Genomic DNA, 25,992 nt, shown 5'->3' with positions numbered 1-25,992 from the left:
AGAAGTAACGTGATCATGTAGGTGCTTCGAAAGGTCACATTACGTCATGTGGCTGTCACGGCAGAAGGAATAATTCCTTATGTTATTTAACTCACAGGTGGAGCAATTAACATCATGCATATAGCATGTACTTGATTTTATAGAAAAACAATCTATACACTGATCAAACATCTGCACTTCATGTCAACACTGTAACAACCAATCTGCGGGGAAATAACGATGACAGAGCATTGTTTTGACCTCAACAAGTTAATAGTGTAGTGGGAAAAGTTGACTTAAACATAGTAAATAAGGAAGAATAAAATAAGTTCTAAATAGTAATAGACTGGTGAGTTCAGTGGAGAGAATAATTAATTTGAATGAAGAGATCTGAGAAAACTCCATGTAAAAAGTGGCATTTTAACTAGGCCTGAAAAGATATGTAGATTCTGAACAGCAAAAAAAATGAGAGGAAAAATATTCCAAGTTGTAGGAATAGTATAAAATGATGGCCCAAATTAAGCCTCCAAAACCACGTATGAATGTCTCTGAGTGTGTGTGTGTTCTGTGTTCTTTTACGAGGCAGTCAGTCAGCTGTGGGTACAGGAGGAGACACTGGGGAGGCTCAGGAAATACAGTTCACTATATTCACAGGTCCTGGAGACAGGGGCACAGCACCCTACACAGGGCCACCTGGCAAAGCCTTACGGTGGTCAGGAGGCAGAAAGCAGGAGCGAAGGGAAAATTGAGGTTAGAGTCTTTACTGGGTTTCTGCACTTTAGGATTGGCTAGTTTGAATAATTCCAGTGGGCTCTAAACTGTAGGAGTGGTCCCTAGTTGCCTGACCTGGCCCTGAGAGGGTTAAGACAGAGGAAGCTGGCCTCCTGGGGTGCATGGGACAGACAGGGGAGGGAAGGCCTGAGCTGGTTAGTTTGCATCAAAGGCACGCTCCTGGCTGGGCCCTGTGCTGTCTCTAAGAGCTGGTAAGCCAAGGGAGGGGCAGTCTCTCCCTAACCAGAAGATTTTAAGATGTCAAAATACCATAAAATATAAACAACACAACATGTGTGTGTGTGCTGAGAGGAGGCAGGGAGAAGAAAGGGAATAATTTTTGTTCAATATTTACATTTATTATTTATTGGTCACTGTTATGCTGTCTTCACAAAACCCAAGTCCTAGATTTAAGATTAATCTTTAGTGTGCCTAACATAGTACAATTAGTAAAGTATAATTGACTAGTTGCCAAGTCATTAGGATATCTTTTAATAACTGTTGAAGAAGTAAACAAAATTAAAAAACTCATACAGTCATGTATCACTCAACGATGGGGACATGTTCTGAGAAATGCTTGTTAGGTGATTACATCATTGTGCAAACATCATAGTGTGTACTGAAGGGAAACAAAATTTGCCACCCCAGAATGTGTCTCTCTCACATGAGGATTATTTTAGGCTGATTATCTTTACAAAACAAAAGACTCCGAAAGTTTTTTTGTTACCTCCCCCTTAACTGCCTAAAAGAATTCAGATTAAAAAAAACTGTTTCGGGTCCGGCCTGGTGGCGCAGCGGTTAAGTGTGCATGTTCCCCTTCTCAGCGGCCTGGGGTTCGCTGGTTCGGATCCCGGTGTGGACATGGCACCGCTTGGCAAAAGCCATGCTGTAGTAGATATCCCACGTATAAAGTGGAGGAAGATGGGCATGGATGTTAGCTCAGGGCCAGTCTTCCTCAGCAAAAAGAGGAGGATTGGAAGTAGTTAGCTCAGGACTAATCTTTCTCAAAAAAAAAAAAAAAACCTGTTTCAGGAAGCGAGCTATCACCTTGGCATCACATGAACTAGGTGGTAGGGAGAGAGGAACCTAGAAAAGCTTGTTTGTTGGGCTCCCTTCTGTGTTCTTCTGTTTCTGTGTGGCCAAACACTTGTTTTCCAAACATTTGCTCCTTTTCACTTACCTGTGAATTGCTTTCCTTCCCTTTGAAGTCCCTGACTCTCCCCATCCCCAACATCCTCTCTTGTCTTTAGCTGAGGGTGGTATTTAAGGAGAGAACTTCAGTCATTTTGGTGAGTTACTTGGTTTTCCTGGGTTTCTCCCAGGTATACATGCTATTAAATTTTTGTTTGTTTTTCTCCTATCTGTCTCATGTCAATTTAATTCTTGGACCAGCCAGAAGAACCTAGAAGGACAGAGGAAAATGTCTTCCTCTCGTACAGTACTTACACAAACCTAGATGGTATAGCCTACCACGCACCTAGGGTATATGGTACTAATCTTACGGGACCACTGTCATAACCTGTGGTCCATCATTGACCAAAATGTTGTTATACAGCACGTGACTATACAAAAACGGTTGTTAATGACAGAAACTGGGATTAAAGCATCTCTGTCCAGGCTCCATGACAGGATAATGAAACTGCGGTTTATTCATCTTCATATTCATATTCATATGCACTGATTCATTCGACAACCATTTATTTAGCACTTATGTGCCAGGAACTTTGAAGAAGACGAGGGATATAAAGATGAATAAGGGATGTTCTTTGTACTCAAGGAGCTCACAGTCAATCAAGGATGAATCAACAACAAATTTAAAGGCATACTGAAGAAACTTGGTCAATTGTCCTCTAGTACGTCTCACTTTGTTCAAGATTTTTCTGATTGCTTCCTTGTGGGGTCATTTAATTTGTTTTTCTACCTGCCCTTCTAACCTCCTCCCTTTCATTTTCTGTAAACTAGAAAGTTAGCACTTAAGACTGAGATCAGGATCAACTCTTCTGGCAAGAATTATTTCAAGGTGGTGCTATATATTTCACACTATATCGCATTAGGAGGCACACAATGTCTGGTTGTTCAACTTTTAATGATGCTGATCAGTGGGTTCAGGTGGTGGCAGCCTGATCCTTCCTTGGTCAAGTTTCCATCAACCTATCTTCATAAGATAAACATTACTGATGATCATTACCTGACTCAGTTATTTCACCAGGGTCTTTTTAAGTTCTATCTACATTTAACAGCTAGAATTCTTTGGTAGAGAAGAACTTTCCCTCATCAACCAGGATTATCTGGTTATTCTGAAATATGGTCCATACTGGCCAGGCAAGATAAACCCTTAATTCTTAATACCAATTTTCAGAGGAAGGAGTTGGTGTCCTACTACCTCCAAGGATAGCTACTAATTATTTTTTATTTTGTTTCTTATTTTCAATCTGCTTGCTCTCTCTCATCACTACAAACTCATAGGTTTTATATATTCAACATGTTTCAATCCACTGAAGTCATTCTTATTGATGTTAGAATTTGACGCTTTGGTCAGTGGTTCCTTCAAGCTGACTATTGTACCCCTTTCACATGACCCTATTTGTTTGACTTTCCTGTCCCAGACCTGTAGTCAGGAATTTCCTTAAAGAGCCCTGATACCTTCTAGGAGAGAAGAATATTTGGAAAGAATAATCTGGTGGTTATTGCTTCTGGGTTGTCACTCATTTCTAAGTCTTTTCAAGAAAAGAGTTAGGAACTACATATTTAAGAAACAAAATATGAACTAATTCTGAGAGTTCCACTTAAAATTTAACATTATACAGTTTGAACTTTACTTTTTTCTCTTACACTGAAGGTTTTGTTCTGACCACATAAATACTTATTATATCCCCTGAGAGTTGAAAAATTACAATGGCAATATTACTACTAATAATAAAACCATGGAAGAAAGTTTATAATTTCTTTGGAGTAATTTTTGTTCTTAAAATATATTACCCTAAAGGTGTTCAGCTCAAATACTGGGTTCTGAAGCCACTCTCATTTCTTTTCAAAGGAATTATGTCATAATATGATATTCAGTTATATACATTTAATTCAGCTAGTTTCTCAATTCTAGGATTTTTCTTTTCTTTTTTCTTAATGTTATTTTTTGCCCACGTTTCTAGAGAGTGTTAATCTTTTACCTCTCAATTTTCATGGAAGCACTTTATAAAGTAGGGAAATTGACCTTCTTCCTGTTATTTAGGTGTAAATATTTCTTCTCAGGTTCTCTTTTTTTTTTGAGGACGATTAGCCCTGAGCTAACATCTGCTGCCAATCCTCCTCTTTTTGCTGAGGAAGACTGGCCCTGAGCTAACACCCGTGCCCATCTTCCTCTACTTTATACGTGGGATGCCTACCACAGCATGGCTTGCCAAGCCATGCCATGTCCGCACCTGGGATACGAACCGGCAAACCCTGGGCCGCCCAGAAGCGGAACGTGCGAACTTAACCACTGCGCCACCAGGCCAGCCACTCTTCTCAGTTTTTATATCTTTTTACTTTGCTTTTTCTTTTTAAACCATGTAAAAAAATTAGTTTTTACTTTTACGTAGTTGAATTAATTGCTTTTGGGTTTTGAAGTATAGTTAGGAAGATTTCTCCTTTTCCAAATTACAAAGAAACCCATAGAAGTTTCTTCTGGTACTTGAATGGTCGTACTTTTACATTTAAATTTCTAATACATTTGGAATTTCTCCTGGTATATGGTATGAGGTACAGACCCAATTTTGTATTTTTCCAAATTTGGAAAAATCCATTCTACATCATTTATTTAAAAATCCATTCAAATAACTGATTTGAGATTTTCATCTTTATCATATCCTAAATTTCATATACCTTAGGGTCTCACTTTGGACTTTTTCATCTGTCCCATTGGGCTGTGTGGCTATCTGTGCGTCGATACCATCAACACGATCCTGTTTTAAGTATTTAGGCTTTAATGTCTTACTATCACTGGTGGGGCTTGCTCCCCTCTTCTCTCCCACCCAAGACTGCTCTTCTTTCCCAAGGTTTCCCAGCTATTCTTCCCTGTTTACTTCTCCATGTTAACCTTATAATCAACTTGTCTGGATCCAGAAAAGAAGAAAAGAAACCACTTTGTATTTGTTTAGGAATCATCTTAAATTTATAGATTAATTTAAGAAGAAGTGAGAGCTTTCAGTTTTATCTTCTAATCCAAGATTAGGATAGATACTTCCATTTGTTCAAGCCTATTTTCACACCTTTCAGGAGTGTTTAAAAGTTTTCTTCCTATAAGTTTTGCTCATTTCTTATTAACTTTATTCCAAAGAATTTTATAATAATTTGTTGCTACTGTAAATGGGATCTTCTAGTAAATCTTCTGATTGGATACCATTTGTACGTATGAAGGCTCCTGATTTCTCAGGCTATGTTTTAATCCACTTAAAAGCAAACAGTTTTCTTTAGCCCACTAAAAGCAAATAATGATTTTATTTTTCATACAATTTTGTTTGGTAGAATTAATAGCACTAAGTCTTTCCCAAAGAGTACGTTCCCACTGTGGAATTTAAGTGTGGATCATAAAGGAGGACAAAAACTCACCTTTGTGTATTCATCTTTGGCCTTGGTGAGCATTCGTAAGATATCGACTTCCTTGCCCTCTCCTGAATTGAGGATCATTGGGGAGATTCCTGCTCCAGCTCCTTGATGGGCTTTCAACTGTTCATATTGAGTTAGGCTAGAAAAATAGAGGGGGAAATCCACAAAGAAAAACCACTTCAACAGAAATGGTTTGTAAAACCATCCAATTCTCACCAGTTGTTTTTATCCTGTTATAATCATATTAGAAATAAGATTGCTTAGGAATTGAAAGAAGAAAAATGAGAGGGGAGGTCCTGAGTACACTGACTACAGATATGGTCTGGAGAAGGGCTGGGCAAATACCACCTGAAGGCCAAATCTGGCCCACCACCTGTTTTTGTAAAGAAGGTTACAAACACAGCAAGCTCATTTGTTTACGTATCGTTTATTGTTGCTTTCTCACACGAACGGCAGAGTTGAGTAGTTGTGACAGAGTCCACATGGCCTTGCAAAGCCTAAAATATTCACTATCTGGTCTTTTTCAGAAAAAGTCTGCCAACTTATTTAGAACATTTGAAATGACTCATTAATTACTGAAGAAACCCAATTTAGAGTTCTCAAACCCCAAGCAAACTGCATGGCAAATTGAGATTTCCCGCCTCGTTCCACAGTGCCTTGAAGTCAAAGCAAGGTTGACTCCAGAAACTCAAGGCCTGGAGTTCTCTGGCGGTTTAGAAACACAGTGAAGATTCCAGTCTAGAAGAGGGGGCATTAAAAACAGAGCAATAAAGAGTGTCATCTGCTTTCCTGCAAACAGGACTGAAGGGAGACCAGCTGCTCCTATACGCTGTGAGATGACACTGAGAAAAAGATTCTTCCTTTTGTGTGCTTTAACTTCAAGCTCAGATTCTTTCATAAATGCCACGAAGTTTATGGCAGAAGAGATCTGAGAATTCACTGAGAGACTGAATTCTAACTGAGGAAGGGCTCAGAGTCCACACAAATCCGGTGCTCACTGCCAGTCAGCAATCATGCCCCGCCCCAGCTGTTAAGAAATCCCTGCAGAACGCTCACGAGTTTAACACGGCCTCTTGGCTGAGCTACAGGGTATTTTTTAACCTATATGAAATCCTGCTATTATTTTCCATCGCACAGTTCACAATAACACAAAGGTTCTAGGAACTGGTTGTTATGGTGGTAAATACCAGTTTGAACACACTTAATCACCACCTGCAACTTGAGCTAGTAGCCTAAAATTAGCTATCACACACTAGATTTTCAGACATCAATCTTTATTTATAAAAAAGTGCTCCCCACATTTCATTTTTGGGGGTCACTTTTTAGTCATTTCCTTGCCCCAGGATTTAAAATAGGAAAAAGCGTTTTTTGCAGATGGAGCTGCTTTGTCAAATCTGTGTGGGCAGCAGCCATACTATGTGCTCAGCTGAGTCCAGTCACTGGCTGAGTACAGCACGGGCAGGAAACTCACCTCATTCTGAGGTTCTAAACCAGCCCCACAAACAGCAGGGAAATACCTGCCTCACAGGGAGCAGCCATGGGGCTCAAGAACTCATCAGAGAGTTGACCAACCGCTGAGGAGACAGCATGTTTATCCGCGCCCTCCTCTCAGGGCAATCAGGGAAGCCAAGAGTGGGAAAGTCACAGGAGTTTGTTTCCCAAAACGCAGAATGGGACAAATCACAAGATATCATGAGATTACAAGAAAGAGAAACTACAAGAAACAGTAACAAAAAAGAGAGAAGAGACTGTCTACTGATCACTAAACTAATATTAACTCAGCTATCTCCAAGGAGATTGAAAAGAAAGACTAAGTACTCACAGCCTTTGAGACACAGGAGGAAATTCTGTGTGCCTACGACCATGAATGGGTACGCAGTTAAAGGAAAGTGTTTAGGGTAGGAAGGAAATGAATGATCTTAGGGAATCTGGAGCAGCCTTTTAGAATGGCTCTGAAGGTTCTTTTTACTGATAGACATACTGATAACTTTTCAAAGAAAAGAAGTGCTAATTTACAAATGAGGAAGATACTAAGGAAAACTGCCCTCTGGAACAACTCTTATTACCGATATTTCATACATGCAGACAGAAAACGAGGTGAACCACTCTACATGATAAATCGTACCTACAATTTGTGAAAATGTAAAAAGTTGTTATTGGTGTCTATTTCTCATTTATAAAGCAAGAGTAATGCTTTCCCAACCTCTGCAAAGGGATTGCCGTAAGAGACACACTCTGTTACAACCGGAGTGCAGTCACACACGCAGGAGTATGAACAGAGGCACCAGGTCCTGAGAAGACTTAGCCTTCAGCACTTACTTTTTCATAAGCTCTGCAATTCTTTGGCATTCCTCCTTATCATAGAACCAAATTCCATAAATGGACACTGCAAAAAACACATCAAATTATGAGAATCTTCAGAACTACAAAATGGAAAGAAATTTCCTTACCATCTTGAAGGAAAATACATACTTGTTGAATAAATGAGGCCAATTACTGAAGGTAAAGCTTGAAAACCCAGCACTGGAATTCTTTCAGCCCAAACAGAACTCTGCAGTGTCTAATGCACACACACACATCCAATAAAGTACAGAACTCTGCAGTGTCTAATGCACACACACACATCCAATAAAGTACAGAACTCTGCAGTGTCTAATGCACACACACACATCCAATAAAGTACGTTGTCCTTAAAAACACAGCACCTGAACATAACAGGCACTTGGTAAACGCTTCTTAAACAAATAAATATAGATCGAAAACGAAGTCAGAATTTCTAAATTCCTTGCTTTGAAACGTCATTGTTTTTATACTTCACTTGTACATTTCATACATGTTTCATCTTTATTTTTAAGTATTAAGAAACCTGATGCACAAATTAGGCCTAGAAACCTCTCTACCTTCTCCTTCTCCCAGGAATATGTTAATTAAAAATTGGCTTTTTAAGCTGCAAGTTAGGATAAGGTGCAAGAAAAAATAAAATTCCATAATAAATCTCTGACTTCAAAATGTTTGTACAGAAAACTTAGAACCGCTGAAAGATTAGGTATCACTATGATTTAATCATTTAGTAATAAAAGAAAAATGTGGTATAATATACTGCTATTGATTCATTTAACAATTTTGAAATAAATTATATACTTTAGTGTGTGCCTATCTACATCATTTCTATAGCAAAGCCTAAGCGGTTCCAAAATACACTTATCAATACCTAGGTGAGGATCCAGTGGTATTAATCATGTAAGTAATGCATTAACTACATACACATTTTTAAAATCTTCATTGAAAATAGCAGCAATGTTATCACAGGGCAATGAAAACCAACAAAATATATTTTTAAAAGGAAAACTTTTTCAATTTAAAATTTCAAAACATTTAATTATATGAATATTATTTGGTCATTAAAACAGCTGTGATATTTTAACTACAATTTTTTTTCCCACTCACCTGACCAATGCCTCAGTGTAGAATTTCTGCTTCTTGTCAGTAATGATTCAGATACCAAAAAGTACAAGAAATGGCTTTTTAGTGCTATTTTAAGTAGATATCTTAAAAAGGAACCCTAAAAATCTGAACTACTAACATGGCAAAGGGTGGCAGTGGGGTTTTCAACTTTTTGTACAATGAGTATACCAGGAATCTTTATCTGACCTGCCTACACGTGAAGGGGAAAAAGTGGAAAAAACCTTCTCTCTTACTCTTGAACAGGACTACTTCATCCTCTTAGAAACACACATATTCTCCTCTACTACATTGACAATCTTTTGAAAAAAAGAACTGAAGCCTATGTGCTGTGACAGCCTTTATATCAAAAAGAAATCCTTTCATCTCAAGATCATTAAATGTGTATTGGCAACCTTCATTCGAGGTTGTTTTCGGTCCGTCAACATTAACTGCCTACTCTGACTGCCCCCCGAGATTCCTACACACTCACATGCGCCCAGCCTCATGTTCTCCTAAGTCAAAGTGGACTGGGTCACTGACGTTCGACGACTTAATAAATCCGAATACCTTTATGTGCTTTGGTGGCTTTAATCTTAGTTACAAAACTAGGAGCCTGGTCTATTTTTTAATTACAGTGAAAACTTCCTTTCCTTGGAGACTAAGTTTTCCAAAACTATCAAAGGAGAAATCTGAGGCCCAATGGCAGAGGGAAAACCAGCTGTTTGTGTCTCATCAGCAGAACATATTAGTAGAAATGTTTTGGGTGTCATTTTTTTTGATGTTACACATTTGTGGCATTTGACATAAGGAACTAGGTTTTCATAAGGATAGGATGCCAAGGAAACTGCTGATACAAATAGAAAAGCAGTCTGACAATGTCATTACTGTGAGATTACTCAAATGCAGATTGAGGGAGGGAAAATACTATGAAAACATCTTTCAGACGTCAAAGCAGAATGAAGGAAAGACTGGGTTTGTAGTGATTATTTAAAACATTGTGGAGATTTCTTTAAGGCGACCATTTATCTCTAAAGCAACATGACTTTAAGATTAAAATGGATCATTTTGAAATAGCTCTTTTCATCCCACTTAATTTTTAGTTTGCATATAAAATTTAAATAGCCAAGGGGGGAAAAACAGATTTCCCAACAGACCTGGTTACTGAAATGTAGCACCAAGATAAAATGTAGAACCAGGCCTAATCTTTTTCTCCCTAAAATAGTTTTGCAACTTGAGCTGCATTCCACCAGGAAAGGCGCCGTGCACAACATTAAAGTGCACATTCCAACTGAAGTTTTCTGCGCCTCTTAGGCCCAAGGCCTACCAACCCCTGGACAAACCTATCACTCTTCTCCACAAGAGGGGATATCAGAGCAGCTTGTGGTGATGTATAAAAACCAGAGACCATCATGCCTCAGGGAGGTGATGAGCTGACAGGCTGACAGAAACCATTCACTTCACATTTCAATCTCAGCTTTCCTGTAAAGGCATTGGGTGAGAGGCCCATCTTTACGCAGGCTGTGAGCGCAGAAGGGAAGAAAGAACAAGACAAGGCTGAAAAGAACCAAGAAAGAGGGTGTAATTTTCAGGATTCTAAGACAAAGTACTTATTGTAACCTAAATTTGCAGCGAGGTGATATGGCCACGTAAACTTGTGTAGCACTGAAACATTCCTGTGGGAATGATTTCTAGGTTTTAAAAAATTACAGGGAGAGAAGCTCACAAGCAGGATATTTACTTATTTTTAAAAATCGACCTATTAACACATCTGGAAATTCACCATGTTCCGAGCCTTTGTCCAGCACACTACGCCTGCATATCGGCCGCTTCACAGCCACCCGTCTGCCGAAACAGAGGTGAAGTTTAAGGGCACTTTGGTGCATGAAGCTCAGCTCAACTGTTTCTACATCTCTCCTGGAGGTAAGAAACCTAAAAATGGATAAAGAATAGGAAGAGCATGTTGAAATTTACTCTAAAATATTCTAGTGACACCTAGAATGTGTGGCTGCCCCACTGGAAGGATACATCTCTTTGGCAATCCTCTTTGTATTTAAGGCAGGACCTCCAACAACACAGGTGTCAAATTTTGCCTAAAACTGCACTGTCCAGGTTTATGTCATACTGTGGAAATTCTCAACTGAAAAACAGCAATGTTTGAGGCAAGAGGCAATGCAATGTTGCCCTTCCATATCTACTAAAACACCGATCTTCTACGCTCCTTTTAATTCTACAAGAAAGATTAAGGAAAGCAAAATTTCCATATTAGATTTCAGGCCTCAATATCGTAGGTATACATTGACAAGAAAGAGAGCAAGCTGCTTATATTCGATAATGATATTTTTTCTCTTTTAATTTCTTCCACAGAAAAATCTAAAACTGATCAAAATTTAAGATGCTAGTTAAGAGGTCATTAGAGGCAATATCAAACGTCCTTAAATGCACATGTATCTGGAAGCCTCTGATCCTCATTAGCATGATACACTAGCTCATTCTGGACATTCTTCGGGATCCACCTCATCCTGTTTATGTTCCTAATGAATGTGTCTATACAATCTGTTCTTTCAAGACATTTATCATTTGGTCCATATTTTACCCAAAATACCTGTCAACTCCAAATCATGAATGGTAGCTTGTATCATTAACAAGGATGCATGCTAATATTTGTGCAACTTTAAAATATAAGGTATAGTTCCATACAGTAAGCAGAAAATACATAAATACATAAGTGAAGTTTAAATAGACAGGATAAGGATATCTGATTTGGTAATGCTCTCTTTCTTTCTTTTTAAAAAAATAATTTCACTCAAAAGGATAGAGAAATATGTTTTTCTTAGTATGCAGCAAAAAAGGCATTGAAGTTTTCTCCTTTTACTAGGAAAGCTGTGAATACGTGGCAGTATAAATTATACAAATCTCTTCTCAGCCCTTAAAGATAAACCAAAATTTTAAAAACTCCTTCAAACCCCATTCCTTTCATGAAGTCTTTCTCAAATAAGTGGAAAAATAATCCAATGTAAGGACCAAGAACATCTAATCATATATTTGGTATAAACACTTGTTTTTGAGACTTTGCTCGAATGCAGTATTTCTTGATTTATTGTACCATTTATCTAGTTCAAGTTTTTATAAATTTGATCCCACTGATGATGACTCATTACTGGCATTTGGTAATAAGCATGCACACACAGCTATTACCTTTCTGAAAGATCACAAGATAGTTTAAAAATTAGAAAGTTAGAACCATGAAGTTTTAGAGCTGGAAGTCAGCTAAAAAGTGTGCAGTTTAATAACCTGTTTCACTAATGAGGAATGTACGGTCTAACAGGTTAAATGACTTAGGCAAAGTCATTTTTTTTGGTTCAATCTGTTTTCTCTAAAATATACCCCTCTCCCAGCTTTACAAATGAAATAAAGCAATCAAACAATTTTTATGTTTGACTGATTTGTAGGCTTGATTATAAGAGATGGGAATTAGTCTTTTTTAAACCAAGGTTCATGTGGACTCTCAAAAGGAAAAAAAGGAAAAATGCAGAGAAGGGAGGGAGGAATTGAGTGTGGAAGGAAAGAAAGGAGAGAAGGAAGAAAGAAAGAGGAAGGGAACAATGGAACCCGAGATGTCTCGTATTGGTCCTAGCTTATGGCAGTGAATGCTAGAGCAGCAATCACGTTGCCCATGGACTGCATCCAGAGACGGCAAACAGCCTGTGTTTTGCTACTCAATTGTTTTGCCCAGTCTGTACTTCCACCCTGTATGGAATGCTTTGCACTAAAAATGCTTTCTTCGTCATGTTCTTTAATGCCTTTAATGTTCTTTCATTTACCTTCTGCCTGAGCTTTACTGACCAAACACAGACACAATCTTTTAAAAACAAAATCTTCACTGGCCACTAAGAATCTACATAGCACTGTTATCTTTGGCCCCTGCTCTGGTTCTTTTCATACGACATAGTTTTACAGCACCTCACAAATCAGTGATCCCATGATCATGAAATATTGGAAGGTTCACGGTAGACGAGAAGCAGTTTCTATTTTACGGGTGACTAATACTCATGAATATTTTGGGGGTAACAGAAAACCTAAACGTGAAGTAAAAATAACCTTCCTTTTCTAAATGAACTCCATTAGAAAGTTAATGCTATTAATAACAACAAAAACAACCTCTCAACTAAAGCATTATACTAATTTGGATTAAATTAATATGTATCTCCAACTACATATGAGAATTTATCTCCAAAGAAAAAGACAGATTTACCTTTTAAAAAGTTCTCATTTACAACACACACATGTTATGTCATTAGACCTTCCTAATCTCCAGAGGTCATTATTCTCCCAAAATGAGGACCTTAGGGCCTTCTACTATCCTCAGTTTCGTAAAAGGTCAGATGGAATCTTCTTCATTACACAGTACTAACTTCCTAATTTTATTTATTTCTGGGGAAAATTCCTTTAATCTAAGAGATTTAACAGAGTAAATGAACATTTTTTAAAAATTACGAAGAGAAAAAGCCGTAGGTAATAATAAATATAAGACAGAACAACGTATTCTGCTTTGTTAGCCATTTAAATTTATATTTTCATTTTGTTCATAATCTTGCTGATTAATTTCAAAATATACTAGACTATAATTAACAAACAGGAGTTCCCTAAACTGTCTTCTCCCCTATCTAAGCTCCTACTTATCCCCGAAGACTCAGTCTTTCTCCTTCTTCTAGGCATATACAGTCTTGACTTTTTCTTTGCTCCTGTAGTTTTTTGTACATCCTTGAACTAAAAAAAGATAAAGCACATGTCATAATTATTTACACAATGGTTCCCTCCACTAGACTACGAGCTCCTGGAGGGTAGGCCTCTGAATTGAAATCTAAGACCTGAAGATCTTATATCATCAATACTCCTTGTAATTACTAAAATTAATAGTTATCATTATTGTGGCTTAATTAAACTTTGCAGACTAGATGTGCTAGATCCTCTGTATCGATTGATTACACCTTCTACCAGGGATTACAGCACGGGGATTCGCGTACATTGCCCCTTTTATTCTCCTGACTTCACTCAGAGTTTCTTTTGCTTCAAACATTTGGTAATCTTAGACATAAGTAATGTTGATGGAATTTTGTCACTAGGGTATGAGCTCCCTAGGATTGTATGTTTCTATCGATCCTGGACTGTGTAGGCACTAATGTACTCATGTGCGTTAGTATTACAACAACTCTACCACACGTCAGTGTTCCTAATTGACTACCTGTCAGGCACTGACAACTAAGTGCTCAAAAAATGCAATTAATCTGCAAAATCACATGCATTTCTCTTCAGAGTATCACAGTACTTTGATCTAGCAGAAAAAATAAGATAATTATATTCTAGTCATGTCTGATAATAGTAATCCGAAGCTTACATACACAGGTACCTAAAATGCTTTAAAAACACATGATTTATATGCAATGTCAATTATTCCAGCAACACACTGAAAATGCATTATCTTAAGTGAATCCCAATGTAGCAAAATAAGTCTAGTCTCATATAATTGTAGTTTATGAGAAATATATATTTAAGTTAAACATAAAACAGTACTTCTACAGGACAAAAATTTGTTCTAATGAAAAACAGACCTCCTATTTGAATCAGATTATTTAATCAAGTTTTTAATGATTATAGGAATAGGTTTGCTGAAAATACCCTAACTATACAATATATTATCACTGAAACATTTCTAAGATTTTATATAGCAGTAGTCTAGCAAAAGGAGCCTAATGCTACTTCTTGATTGAAGAAAGGCGAGGCAGAGTTTCCGTACTTTCTGCGTTTTGACCTTCATCTCTAATTACGGATACAGCAGATACCACGTTTCCCAAAGCCCTTTACGTTATAAACAGTTAAATCATGTTTTGATTCTATTAAATAAGAGCTCTCTAATACCAGTTCTTGGCTAAAACTGTTTTCTTTCTCTCAAACCCATAAGAACATGAAAAGACTATAATTTTTCCTTCTGTGTATTCAGAAGTAAATTCGCCGAACAGTTTCAAATTGATTATCTGGAACTATTTTCTAAGTGATTTTTGGACAAAAATCAAGTAATATAAAAAACAGACTCTAAAAGAATAGACACGAACACTCCATGTAGCCGCGATGAGCACTTGCTACACACAACACACCGTGATCGGCTAGAAAACTAACTGAAAGACGCTGCACTCACCAAGCATTTCAGGAAACGCTGAGGAATCCAGTTTCCCTCTGCTAAGATTTAGACTTCTACCATGCCAAACTGGGCTCTCAAAACAAAATCTAAGAGACAGCCCCTCTCCGAGCAACAAATGGAGGATAGAAATCCAAACAGCATTACCATGCACATGTCTCCTTGGTCAAGCTGAGGATCTTAAAAGCTTTTACGGTTTAGGATAAAATAAAAGTGACTTCACTTTAATTTTACTCTCACATAGCATCTGTGTATCACCATATAAGACTTTGCCACATGGGTTCTTCCTCCTCTAAGCATGCCAGATTGCAACAGTAAATAAGTTTAGAGATGCATATACATTTCCCCATGAAATTCATGTGAAGATCCCATATGCAAGGAGTCTAACTGTAGATAATAATAGAGGCTGTGTAAATTGGGTGGCCAGAGAGAAGAGGAGTACTTTTTACCCATATTGTATGTACGTTTACGTGTGTGTGTTTCAAGGAGCTATCAGGTATCACAACTCAACACAAGGAAAAACAAAAACATGAAACCCAGAGATAGCACAGGGCTCAAAAGTGAAGTTTTGCTTTACATGAGGCTTTTCAGAGCCATTTCAATTGACAGAATGCCAGTTCTTTACATAGTCTTCTTTAGAGTTCAGATCTCTTTTTTTCAGCATGAGCTGAGCACTGACAGAGAGAACAAAAAAAAAGGTAATTCTGGGTTTAAGGTCAGAGTGACAAATTTCATCACTCAGGTTGCAGGAGATGTGTAACCCTTAATCAGATATGAAAACACATTAGCTCTCCAAGCAATGATGCATAGTGAACAGATCAATTTTTTGGTTAGCATGGCAAAGGAGGCTGAGAGAGACAAAGTAAGATTCAGTGACCACATTACAGCTTTTTAATTTCAGTGGCCTCCTTTCTTTCTCACAAAGCAGCGCAGACTGAGCTGGTGGAGAGCCCCTGAAGGTTATCTAGTGCAACCGACGACTCCTCTCACACACACTAAAAAGCCTTAAGATTGTGTAGATTACCTACTCTGATCGGATAAGAAGTGTCAAATTCCTTGTCTCCCATTCTACACTGCACATAATTTGAATGAGTTTACTTTATGGATCTTATATCGCTGGGTAGATAGTGAATAGGATATTCTACTGTTATTCCTGCAAATACGAAGATTTCGCCCAGTAAGAATGTCAAGTATTTTATCCATATAATTAATTTTAAGATATTTCTTGACTCTAGAGGGCTTCAGTTCAACAAGATCCCTAAAACTGTATGCCAAATGGCATTTAGCTATGCAAATAGACGTTTTTTGAGGTGCAGAAGTACAAAGCACAGAGCCCTAGAACAATGCCTGGCACACGGTAGGCAATCAAAAAATATGTGAGGACGTGGGGAAGGGAGGCAGGCAGGAAGTTCATCAGATTCTCGAAGGGATTTGTGACCCAAAGAAGGTTAAGAAGTACTATTTGAGTTTTTCAATATACAGTAAATATCTTTGAATGGAATAATAAACTCTCAATTATCTGTGGGCTGATAACGTGGTTTTCATTTTCTTAGTTACAGAGGGTTCACTTTTAACATTTCAAATTGCTTTTGTAATAATTGCCTGAACTGATTCTGGTTAAGAAAACAGATGATAAAGTCTCAAGGTTTAGAATACGTTAAGTTGGAAGACCTTTTATTCCTTTGTGTAGCCTGTGGTCTCGGAGAGGGCTTAAAAAGCACAGACTTCTTGGCACCCTCAGCCACAGAAGGGTGAATCACACAGTTCAGCTTTTTCGCATTAGCTTGAAAGGTGGGATTTTCTATCTCTACCAGGAAGTGGAGAATAGGGGGTATTTTGGAAAGCTGGGCAACTTTGTGGCTCTTTCTCAATCACCCCAACCAGAGCATCTTCAAAGCTGGACAAAAACATCAGACATGTATCCACATATAACAACTTTAGAATTAATAGAAATGATTTGGGAATTACTTTAAGTACATTGTACATGTCTACTCCTTAACCAGATCTGTTCATTTTCTGTGTTTGTTCAGTACCACAGACTACAAACAAAACACAAGAAATGGTCTCTGCGCTCAGGGGCCTGTAATTTATTACTCACGCCACTGCTTTCTCAATAGCCTAGATAATCAATAACCAACTAATGGTAGCACAACGGCACAGCAAACATTTCACACAATGTATTCTAAGGACAGTAAGTAATGCTGCTTCCAAATTATGAGCTGTCTTTGTTTGCAAATTTGACTTTCTTACTGCTATTATTTAGTATGGGTATATAGTTACATTTCAACTGGAGCTTTGGAAGAAGTTAGAGCTCATGCCTCATAATATGGCTATTATAGGACATATTATGAGGTGTAAGCTTTGTCTTATCATGTCCTAACATGTCCTATAACAGCCATCAAGAAAAGACCTATGATTATATTTTAAAATCCTATTAATTGTTTCCTACACATTTTGTCCCAGGGAAAGACTGCAGAATAGATGCTAAGGTTTCTCTCTGCTAGAAAATTGACTTTTTAAGAAAATTGACTCTTAAGAGGGAAGTGGAAAGTTAATTTCTTCTACTCAAGAAAAAGATCACTGTACAGGTTTTCATATTCTCAGCAAAAAGAACCCTTTCTTCCCTGCCCATGTGGAGAAAGCAGATGTTTCAAGCCAGAGGAAAGGGGCACAGCATTTCTAACCACCTGGAAACTAGACACACAAATTAAACTATTTCCATCACCTCAAATTACTTAAAACTCTCAGTTGAGGTCAAGTTACATGAAAGACTTTGGTGTCATGTTGGTTTAAAGTCTTGAAGATGTTTTGCAGAATAAGGATGGTTGTGTTTCCAGGTTGAGGAAGCCAAGATACAAATCTGAGAAGAGTTAGTGTACCATTCTAGTCAACTGAGAAGAAGAATCCAGGTTAGATGAAGCAATGGTTAATAAACGCCAGGAGGCAAAAGCAAAGTAACAAATTGTACTTCAGTACTCATTTCTTTAAAGTCTTCTTTTATAAGGTAAAATTATTTCTACTTTTTAAAATTGAGAAATAATTTATATACAACAAAATGCACAGAATTTAAAGCGCTCAGTTTGATGAGTTTTGACAATAATACACTCCTAATGTAATCAACCACCCAAGACATAAAACATTTTCCAGTCAACAACTACACCACTTTCACCATCAACCCCAGCAGAGACGACAATTTCCTGACTTCTGTCACCATGTTAGTTTTGCCTGTTCTGAGACTTCACATAAACGGGATTATATGGTACATGCTCTTTTGTGGATGGCTTCTTTTGCTCAGGATGTTTTTGAGATTCCTCACGTTGTTGAATATATCAGTAGTTCATCCTTTTTATTGCTGGGTAGTATTCCATTATATGGATATACCAAATTTGTTTACCCATTTTCTTATTGAAGAATGGACAACTGGGTTATTTCCAGCTTTTTTTTTCTATTTTGCTATTATTAATAAAATTTTTAAAAAGATTTCTGTAAAGTCTTTGCACGGACATATGTTTTCATTCCTCTTAAGTAAATACCTGACAGGAACTTGCTGAATCATATGATAATTATATGCTTAAGTTTATAAGAAATTGCCAAACAATTCTCCAAAGTGGTTGCCCCATATTACCCTCCCTCCAGCAATGCTGCAGTTGCTCCACATCTTCACTTAGTAATGTCAGTTTTTAAAGATTTTAGCCATTCTAGTAAGTTACGTGCTATTCTCATGCTGGTTTTAATTTGCATATCCATCCAGTGTACAATAAACTTACAAAAAGTGTTCAACGTAATTAGCTATGGAAAAATGCAAATTAAAACCACAATGAGATATCACTTCAGAACTCCCAGAATAGCTCCAATTAAAAGGAACAATATCAAGTGTTGACAAGGATATGGAGCAACTGGAACTCTCATACATTACTGGAGAGAGAATAAACAGGGACACACCTTTACAAAACTGTTCAGCAGTATCTACTAAAGCTAAATAAACCCCTATACTATATATTAAGGGGTTGTTATAAACCTCCAAAAAATAAGTGCATATACCCTCCTAAAAAACATGAACCAGAATGTTCATGGCAAATTTATTTACAATAGTTCAAAACTAGAAATAGGGGCTGGCCCCGTGGCTGAGTGGTTAAGTTCTCGCACTCCGTGGCAGGTGGCCCAGTGTTTCGTTGGTTCGAATCCTGGGCGCGGACATGGCACTGCTCATCAAACCACGCTGAGGCAGCGTCCCACATGCCACGACTAGAAGGACCCACAATGAAGAATACACAACTATGTACCAGGGGGCTTTGGGGAGAAAAAGGAAAAGAAATAAAATCTTAAAAAAAAAAAAAAACTAGAAATAACTTAGATACCCATCAACAGGAGAACAGATTGATAGATTGCAATATACTGATGCTATAGAATATGATGCAGCAATAAAAAGGCATAAACTATTGCCACACACAATAACTCAGAAGTCTCTGATGATTAATGTTGAGCAACTCTTTATTTGCTATTTGTATATCTTCTTTTGTATAGTGTCTGTTAAATATTTTGACAATTTTTAAATTGGTTTACCTTCCTATTATTGAGTTCTAAGAGTTATTTAAAGGCATAGCTCATTTTGTTGTGCTTTGCTTTATTGTGCTTCACAGATATTGTGTTTTTTACCAGACCCTCTACTAGCAAAAAGATTTTGACTTGGTGAAGGCTCAGATAATGGTTAGCATTTTTTAGCACTAAAATATTTTTTAATTAAGCTATGTACATTGTTCTTTTAGACATAATGCTATTGCACACTTAAGACTACAGTATAGTGTAAACATAATTTTTATATGCAATGGGAAACCCAAAAATTTATATGACTCACTTTATTGCAATATCTGCTTTATGGCAGTGGTCTGGAACTGAACCCACAGTATCTCTGAGGTATGCCGATAATATTCTGGATATAAGTACTCTGTCAGATATACATAGTGTGAGTATTTTTTCCCAGTCTGTGGCTTGCCTTTTTACTTTCCAAAAGGTATCTTCAGAAGAACAGAAGTTTTTAATTTAATGAAATATTTACTTTTGATGGGGCAGAATTTATCATTATTTCTTTTACAGTAAATGCCCACAAGATTCCATTTAAACCTAGTGCTGGTAATAACTATCTGTTTTAAACCATCTCTAATAAAAAGTTATGGATTTGGTTGCTTCTACAAAAATGGAAAAAAGGATTTCTTATTTAATTCTCAGATAAAATATCTATAGCATAAGACCTACTATTAAAATCATACGGCCATGGATTAAAAAGGTTATTGGAAAACAGGGACATAACCTGTTTTCATGTATCATAATTAAAATATCAACTTTGTAGTAGTGAATAAACTTCTTAAATATCAAATCAGAGTATCTCAATAAAATAATTTGAAGGAAACATCCCATAAAATGTTTTATGGAACTTAAAGAAAGTTTTTTTTAAAAAATACAGTCACTTAGTGAGATGGTTACTCCATTTTTTTTCTTCCTTCCCAAAGCCCCAGTGCATGGTTGTATATTCTAGTTGTAGGTCCTTCTGCTTCTTCCATGTGAGCTGCCACCACAGCATGGCAACTTACAGATGGGTGGTGTGGTTCTGTGACTGGGAAGTGAACCCAGGCCGCTGAAGTGGTGAGAGCACCGAACTTAAACCACTAGGCCATCAGGGCTGGCTCTAGAAAGTTTTTTAAAGAACATTCACAGAGATGAAATTAAAATTTTCCCTCATTTTATGTCTCTTCCTAGAACTATTTAATTTCTCAAGATGAGGATGTACGGTATTCTCACAACTTGCAATTATTTCTAGGAACCTTTAGGTAAATGTTACTCTTATCTATACAAAATGAACCTTGAGGAGCAGAGCAGTTTCTCTGTAAGGTGGTGAAATTATTTAATATTTTCAGTTTTTACCCAGGAACCACACACTGTTTAAGGTTTTCTTTATTGTTTGTTGGCTAATGCCCCAAAAGAAAAAGATGACAACAAATAGTTGTAAAAATTTTGGTTAAGCTTTACTGGCTGCCTTAATAAAGAAATGTAATAAAAACAACTCAGTACTCACTGTAAATATTTAATTGTACACACTTAATGCAAGGAATTAAGTGCTGAAGGGGAGTAGAAAGATGCCTTGCCCAGAAAGTGCTTGCACTCTAATCGAGAAATTAGGACATATATTACATATACGGTAAAATACAAATACTAGGAAGTGGCCGTTGTATATTTCTAGTTCGGCATTTAGGATATTATTTTGAACATACAGTCATATGCCACATAACAACATTTCAATCAACAATGGACCACACATATAACAGTAGTCCCATAAGATTAGTACCATATAGCCTAGATGTGTAGTAGGCTATACCATCTAGGCTTGTTTAAGTGCACGCTATGATGTTTGCACAGCGATGAGATCGCCTAACGATGCACTTCTCAGAACGTATCCCCAACATTAAGTGACATATGAGTGTATGTTTGTCTTTTGTGCTAGCAGAGTAAAGAAAGAAGGGATGCGTCTTACTCATTACTGAACTCCCAAAACCTAGCATAGAATCAAAATCGGTAGGCAAGTGCTCAACAACACTCAGGAAAATGAACACGAGAGGTCTATGTTGCACCCAGAAATCACAGCTAGATAGAAGGATTACAAAAACATCAGAGAGGGATCAAGTTTTGGTTGGGTTTTGAAATATGAGTAGAATTTATCTCGTTGAGATTGGTCAAGGTGAGGGAGAGAATTCAAGAAGAAAAAAGAAGAAATATGTTTAAAAGCATAGAGACAAGAAATTAAACAGTATTCTGGGCAAGGATATAGTTGAATTTGGTTAGAACAGAAGGCAAGTGTACAAGAGTAATGGTGGACTTGGCCAGACAAGTAAACCGGGACATGCCTATAGCAAGCTTAAAACGTCAGCTTAAAACTTACTTGGTAGGCATGTAAGATTTTGAGCAGGAAAATGACTTGATCAGACTTGTGCTTTAGGAAGATAAGTCTAGCAGCGGTTTTGTCCGGAAAGGATAAGTCAGATGCAAATTGTAAGACTAATGATACATCATCCTCATTATGTGTTCCTGAGTTCAATTTGCTGGGGTTTTTTAATGATGAAATACAAATAACACAAAGTTTATCATTTTAACTATTTTTAAGAGCACAGTTGAGTGGCATTAAGTACATTCGCAATGCTGTGCAACCATCAGTGCCGTTTGTCTCCACAACTTTTTCTTCTTAAGATTTTACTTTTCCTTTTTCTCCCCAAAGCCCCCTGGTCCATAGTTGTGTCTTCTTAGTTGTGGGTCCTCCTAGTTGTGACATGTGGGACGCCGCCTCAGCATGGCTTGATGAGCGGTGCCATGTCCTCACCCAGGATCCGAACCAGCTAACCCTGGGTTGCCAAAGCGGAGTGCACAAACTTAACCACTCGGCCACAGGGCCGACCCTTCCCCAACTTTTTAATCATCCCAAACTAAAACTCTGCACAACCGTCAGCACCACCTGTCTCTAGAACTTCTACATCATCCCAAACTAAACTCTGCACCCATTAAACAGGAACTCTTTCTGACTTCCTCCTGCAAACCTCTGGCAACCACTATTCTTTCTGTCTCTACGAATTCACTATTCTAGGTTCCTCGTATAAGTGGAACCACACAGTATTTGTCTTTTTGTGTCCGCCTTATTTCACTTAGCATAATGTCTTAAAGGTTCGTCCATGTGGTGTCATGTATGAGAATTTCATTCCTTTTTAAAGTTGAACAATATTGCAATGTGTGTATATACAACACTTTGTTTATCCAGTCATCTGCCAATGAACATGTGAGTTGTTTCCACCTTTTCGCTATTGTGCGTAACGCCGCTATGAACATTACTTTGTGGTATTTTTGTTGAGGATTTTTTATATTTATATTTCTGAGGGTTTGGGTCTATAATTTTCCTGTAATGTCTGTCTTGTTTTGGTATCAGGATAACATTGCTCTCCTAAAATGATCTGGGAAGTATTCCCCCCTCTTCTATTTTCTGGAAGAGATTGAGTAGAAATGGCATTATTTCTTCCTTAAATGTTTGGTAGAATTCACCAGCGAAACTATCTGAGCTGGACTTTTCTTTGTTAGAAGGTTTTCAACTACAAATTCAATTTCTTCAATACATATGGAACTATTCAGGTTATCTAGTTCTTGAGCACATTTTGACTTGTGCTTTTCAAGGAATTAGTCCATTTCATCTGGTTATTGAATCTATGGGCATGGAGTAATTCATGGTATTTCTCTTATTACCATTTTAATGTCTATAGAGATCCCTTCTTTCATTCCTGATACTACTACTTTGTGTCCTCTCTCCCTCTTTTTTTTCCTTGATCAGTCTGGCCCAGGGTGTTTTCAGTTTTATGACTCTTTTCAAAGAACGAGGTTTTGAGGGCCAGCCTGGTGGCCCAGCGGTTAAGTTCGCACATTCTGCTTCAGTGGCCCAGGTTTCACCGGTTCAGATCCGGGTACAGACCTACGCACTGCTTGTCAAGCCATGTTGTGGCAGACGTCCCACATATAAAGTAGAGGAAGACAGGCACAGATCTTAGCTCAGGGCCAATCTTCCTCAGCAAAAAGAGGAGTGTTGGTGGCAGATGTTAGCTCAGGGCTAATCTTTCTCAAAAAGAAAAAAAAGAACCAGCTTTTGGTTTCACTGATTTTCTCTACTGTTTTTCTATTTACTATTTCACTGATTTCTGCTCTTATTTTTATTATTTCTTTCCTTCTGCTTGCTTTGGGTTTAATTTGCTCTTCTCTTTCTAATTTCTTAAGGTGGAAGCTTGAATTATTCATTTGAGACCTTTCTTCTTTTCTAATATAAGTATTTGATGCTATACATTTCCCTCTAAGACAAACTTCAGTTGCATCTGACATGTTGTATTTTCATTTCCATTCAGCTCAAATATTTTCTAATTTTCCTCTCTCTTTGACAGATGGGTTATTTAGAAGTCTATTTGTTTATAAATATTTGGGGATGTTCCAGATATCTTTGTGTTACTGATTTCTATTCAATTCCTTTGTGGTCAGAGCATACTTTGTATGATTTCGATTTCTTTAAAAATTTTAAGACAAAGTTTATCTTGGGGAATGGTCCATGAGCACTTGAGAAGAATGTGCATTCTACTCTTGTTGGATGGAGTGTTATATAAACGTCAATTATCTCAAGTTAGTTGAAGTGTTGCTCAATTCTCCTATATCCTTGCTGTTTTCTATTTGTCCTATCAATTATAGGAAGTGGAGTATTGAAGTCTCCAAGAATAACTGCAGATTTTAAAATTTCTCCTTTCAGTTCTATCACTTTTTGCTTCACATATTTTGAAGCTCTGTTGTTAGGTACATATACATTAACTATTGTTATATATTTGGGGTGAACTGATCCTTTTATCATTATAGAATGTCCCTCTTTTTCTCTGGCAATTTTCTTCGTTCTAATGTCTGCTTTGTCTGAAATTAATATAGACGCTCCAGCTTTCTTTTAATTAGTATTTGCATGGTACGTCTTTCTCTATCCTTTTACCTTTACCCTAGCTATATCATTACATTTAAAGTGGGTTTCTTGTAAACAGCATGTATTTGGGTCATGATTTTTAATCCAATCTAAAATCTCTTTTTTTTTTTTGAGGAAGATTAGCCCTGAGCTAACATCTGCTGCCAATCCTCTTCTTTCTGCTGAGGAAGACTGGCCCTGAGCTCACAACCGTGCCCACCTTCCTCTACTTTATATGTGGGACGCCTACCACAGCATGGCCTGCTAAGCAGTGCCATGTCCACACCCAGGATCTGAACCAGCGAACCCCGGGCCACCGAAGCAGAACGTGCAAACTTAACCACTGTGCCACCAGGCTGGCCCCTGAAATCTCTGTCTTTTAATTGGTATGCTTAGACCATTTACATTTAATGTAACTACTGACATAGTTGGATTTGGATCTACCATTTTATCTTTTATTTTTGTCTCCCCTCTTTTTCGCTCTGTCATTACCTCCTTTCTTTCCTTCTTTTGGGTTATTTAAAAATGTTTTAGGGGCCAGCCCCAGAGCCAAGTGGTTAAGTTCATGTGCTCCACTTCAGTGGTCCAGGGTTTCACCAGTTCAGCTCCTGGGTGCGGACATGGCACCACTCATCAGGCCATGCTGAGGCGGCATCCCATATAGCACAACCAGAAGGACCTACAACTAGAATATACAACTATGTACTGGGGGGATTTAGGGAGAAGAAAAAGAAAAAAAAGAAGAAGATTGGCAACAGATGTTAGCTCAGGTGCCAAGCTTAAAAAAAAAATTTTGGGGGGGGAGGCTGGCCTGGTGGCAGAGTGTTTGCACGCTCCAGTTTGGATCCCCGGCACGGACCAAGCACCACTCATCAAGCCACACTGTGGCGGCATCCCACACACAAGAGAGGAGGATTGGCACTGATGTTAGCTTGGTGACAATCTTCCTCAAGCAAAAGATGAAGATTGGTAATAGATGTTAGCTCAGGGCTAGTCTCCCTCACCATAAATTAATTAATTAATTAATAATTTTAGTATTCTATTTTAATTTATCCATTGGTTATATCTCTGTATTTTTCTTTTAGTGGTTGCTCAAGGAATCGTAATATACATACCTAGCTTTTCATAGTCTATTACAGTTTTTATTTTACCACTTCAAGCAAAATATAAAGACTTTATGACTATATATGTCCCTTTCCCCTCCCCTTTTCATTGTAGTTGTCACATATATCACATCTATGTACACTGAACCCCCTCCTGACAATGTTTTAACTTAGCTTTCAATAATCATTATGTATTTTAAAGAACTTGAGAGGAGGAAAACATAAGCATATTCTATTTACTCACATACTTATTCCTATTGCTCTTCCTTCATCCTGCAGTTCCAACTTTCTCTTTGGTATCATTTCCCTTCAGCCTGAACAATTTCTTTTAGCATTTATTTTAGAGCAGGTTTGCTGACAAAAAATTCTTTTAATTTTCCTTCATCTGTCTTTATTTCACTTTCATT

At 37.6% G+C, this 25,992-nt stretch overlaps 2 protein-coding genes across 21 annotated transcripts in view; one reads left to right on the top strand and one right to left on the bottom strand.

Moving 5' to 3' along the window:
* The window catches only part of DCP1B (decapping mRNA 1B), a 52,094-nt gene that overhangs the window by 9,837 nt on the left and 16,265 nt on the right, over nt 1-25,992 (bottom strand). For both annotated transcript variants that reach the window (XM_014854158.3, XM_044755728.2), the window contains 2 exons: nt 7,654-7,720; nt 5,338-5,473 (listed from right to left, as the gene is read on the bottom strand). In XM_014854158.3, the coding sequence (XP_014709644.3) occupies nt 5,338-5,473; nt 7,654-7,720 (203 nt within the window). The remainder of the gene's footprint in view (nt 1-5,337; nt 5,474-7,653; nt 7,721-25,992) is intronic.
* The window catches only part of CACNA1C (calcium voltage-gated channel subunit alpha1 C), a 683,102-nt gene continuing 667,668 nt past the window's right edge, over nt 10,559-25,992 (top strand). For all 19 annotated transcript variants that reach the window (XM_070495018.1, XM_070495026.1, XM_070495017.1 and 16 more), the window contains exon 1: nt 10,559-10,698. In XM_070495018.1, the coding sequence (XP_070351119.1) occupies nt 10,560-10,698 (139 nt within the window). In that variant the 5' untranslated portion in view covers nt 10,559. The remainder of the gene's footprint in view (nt 10,699-25,992) is intronic.

Source organism: Equus asinus, chromosome 22, assembly GCF_041296235.1.
Source record: "Equus asinus isolate D_3611 breed Donkey chromosome 22, EquAss-T2T_v2, whole genome shotgun sequence".
NCBI classification, from domain to species: Eukaryota; Metazoa; Chordata; class Mammalia; order Perissodactyla; family Equidae; genus Equus; species Equus asinus.
This window is presented reverse-complemented; position numbering and strand designations above follow the sequence as displayed.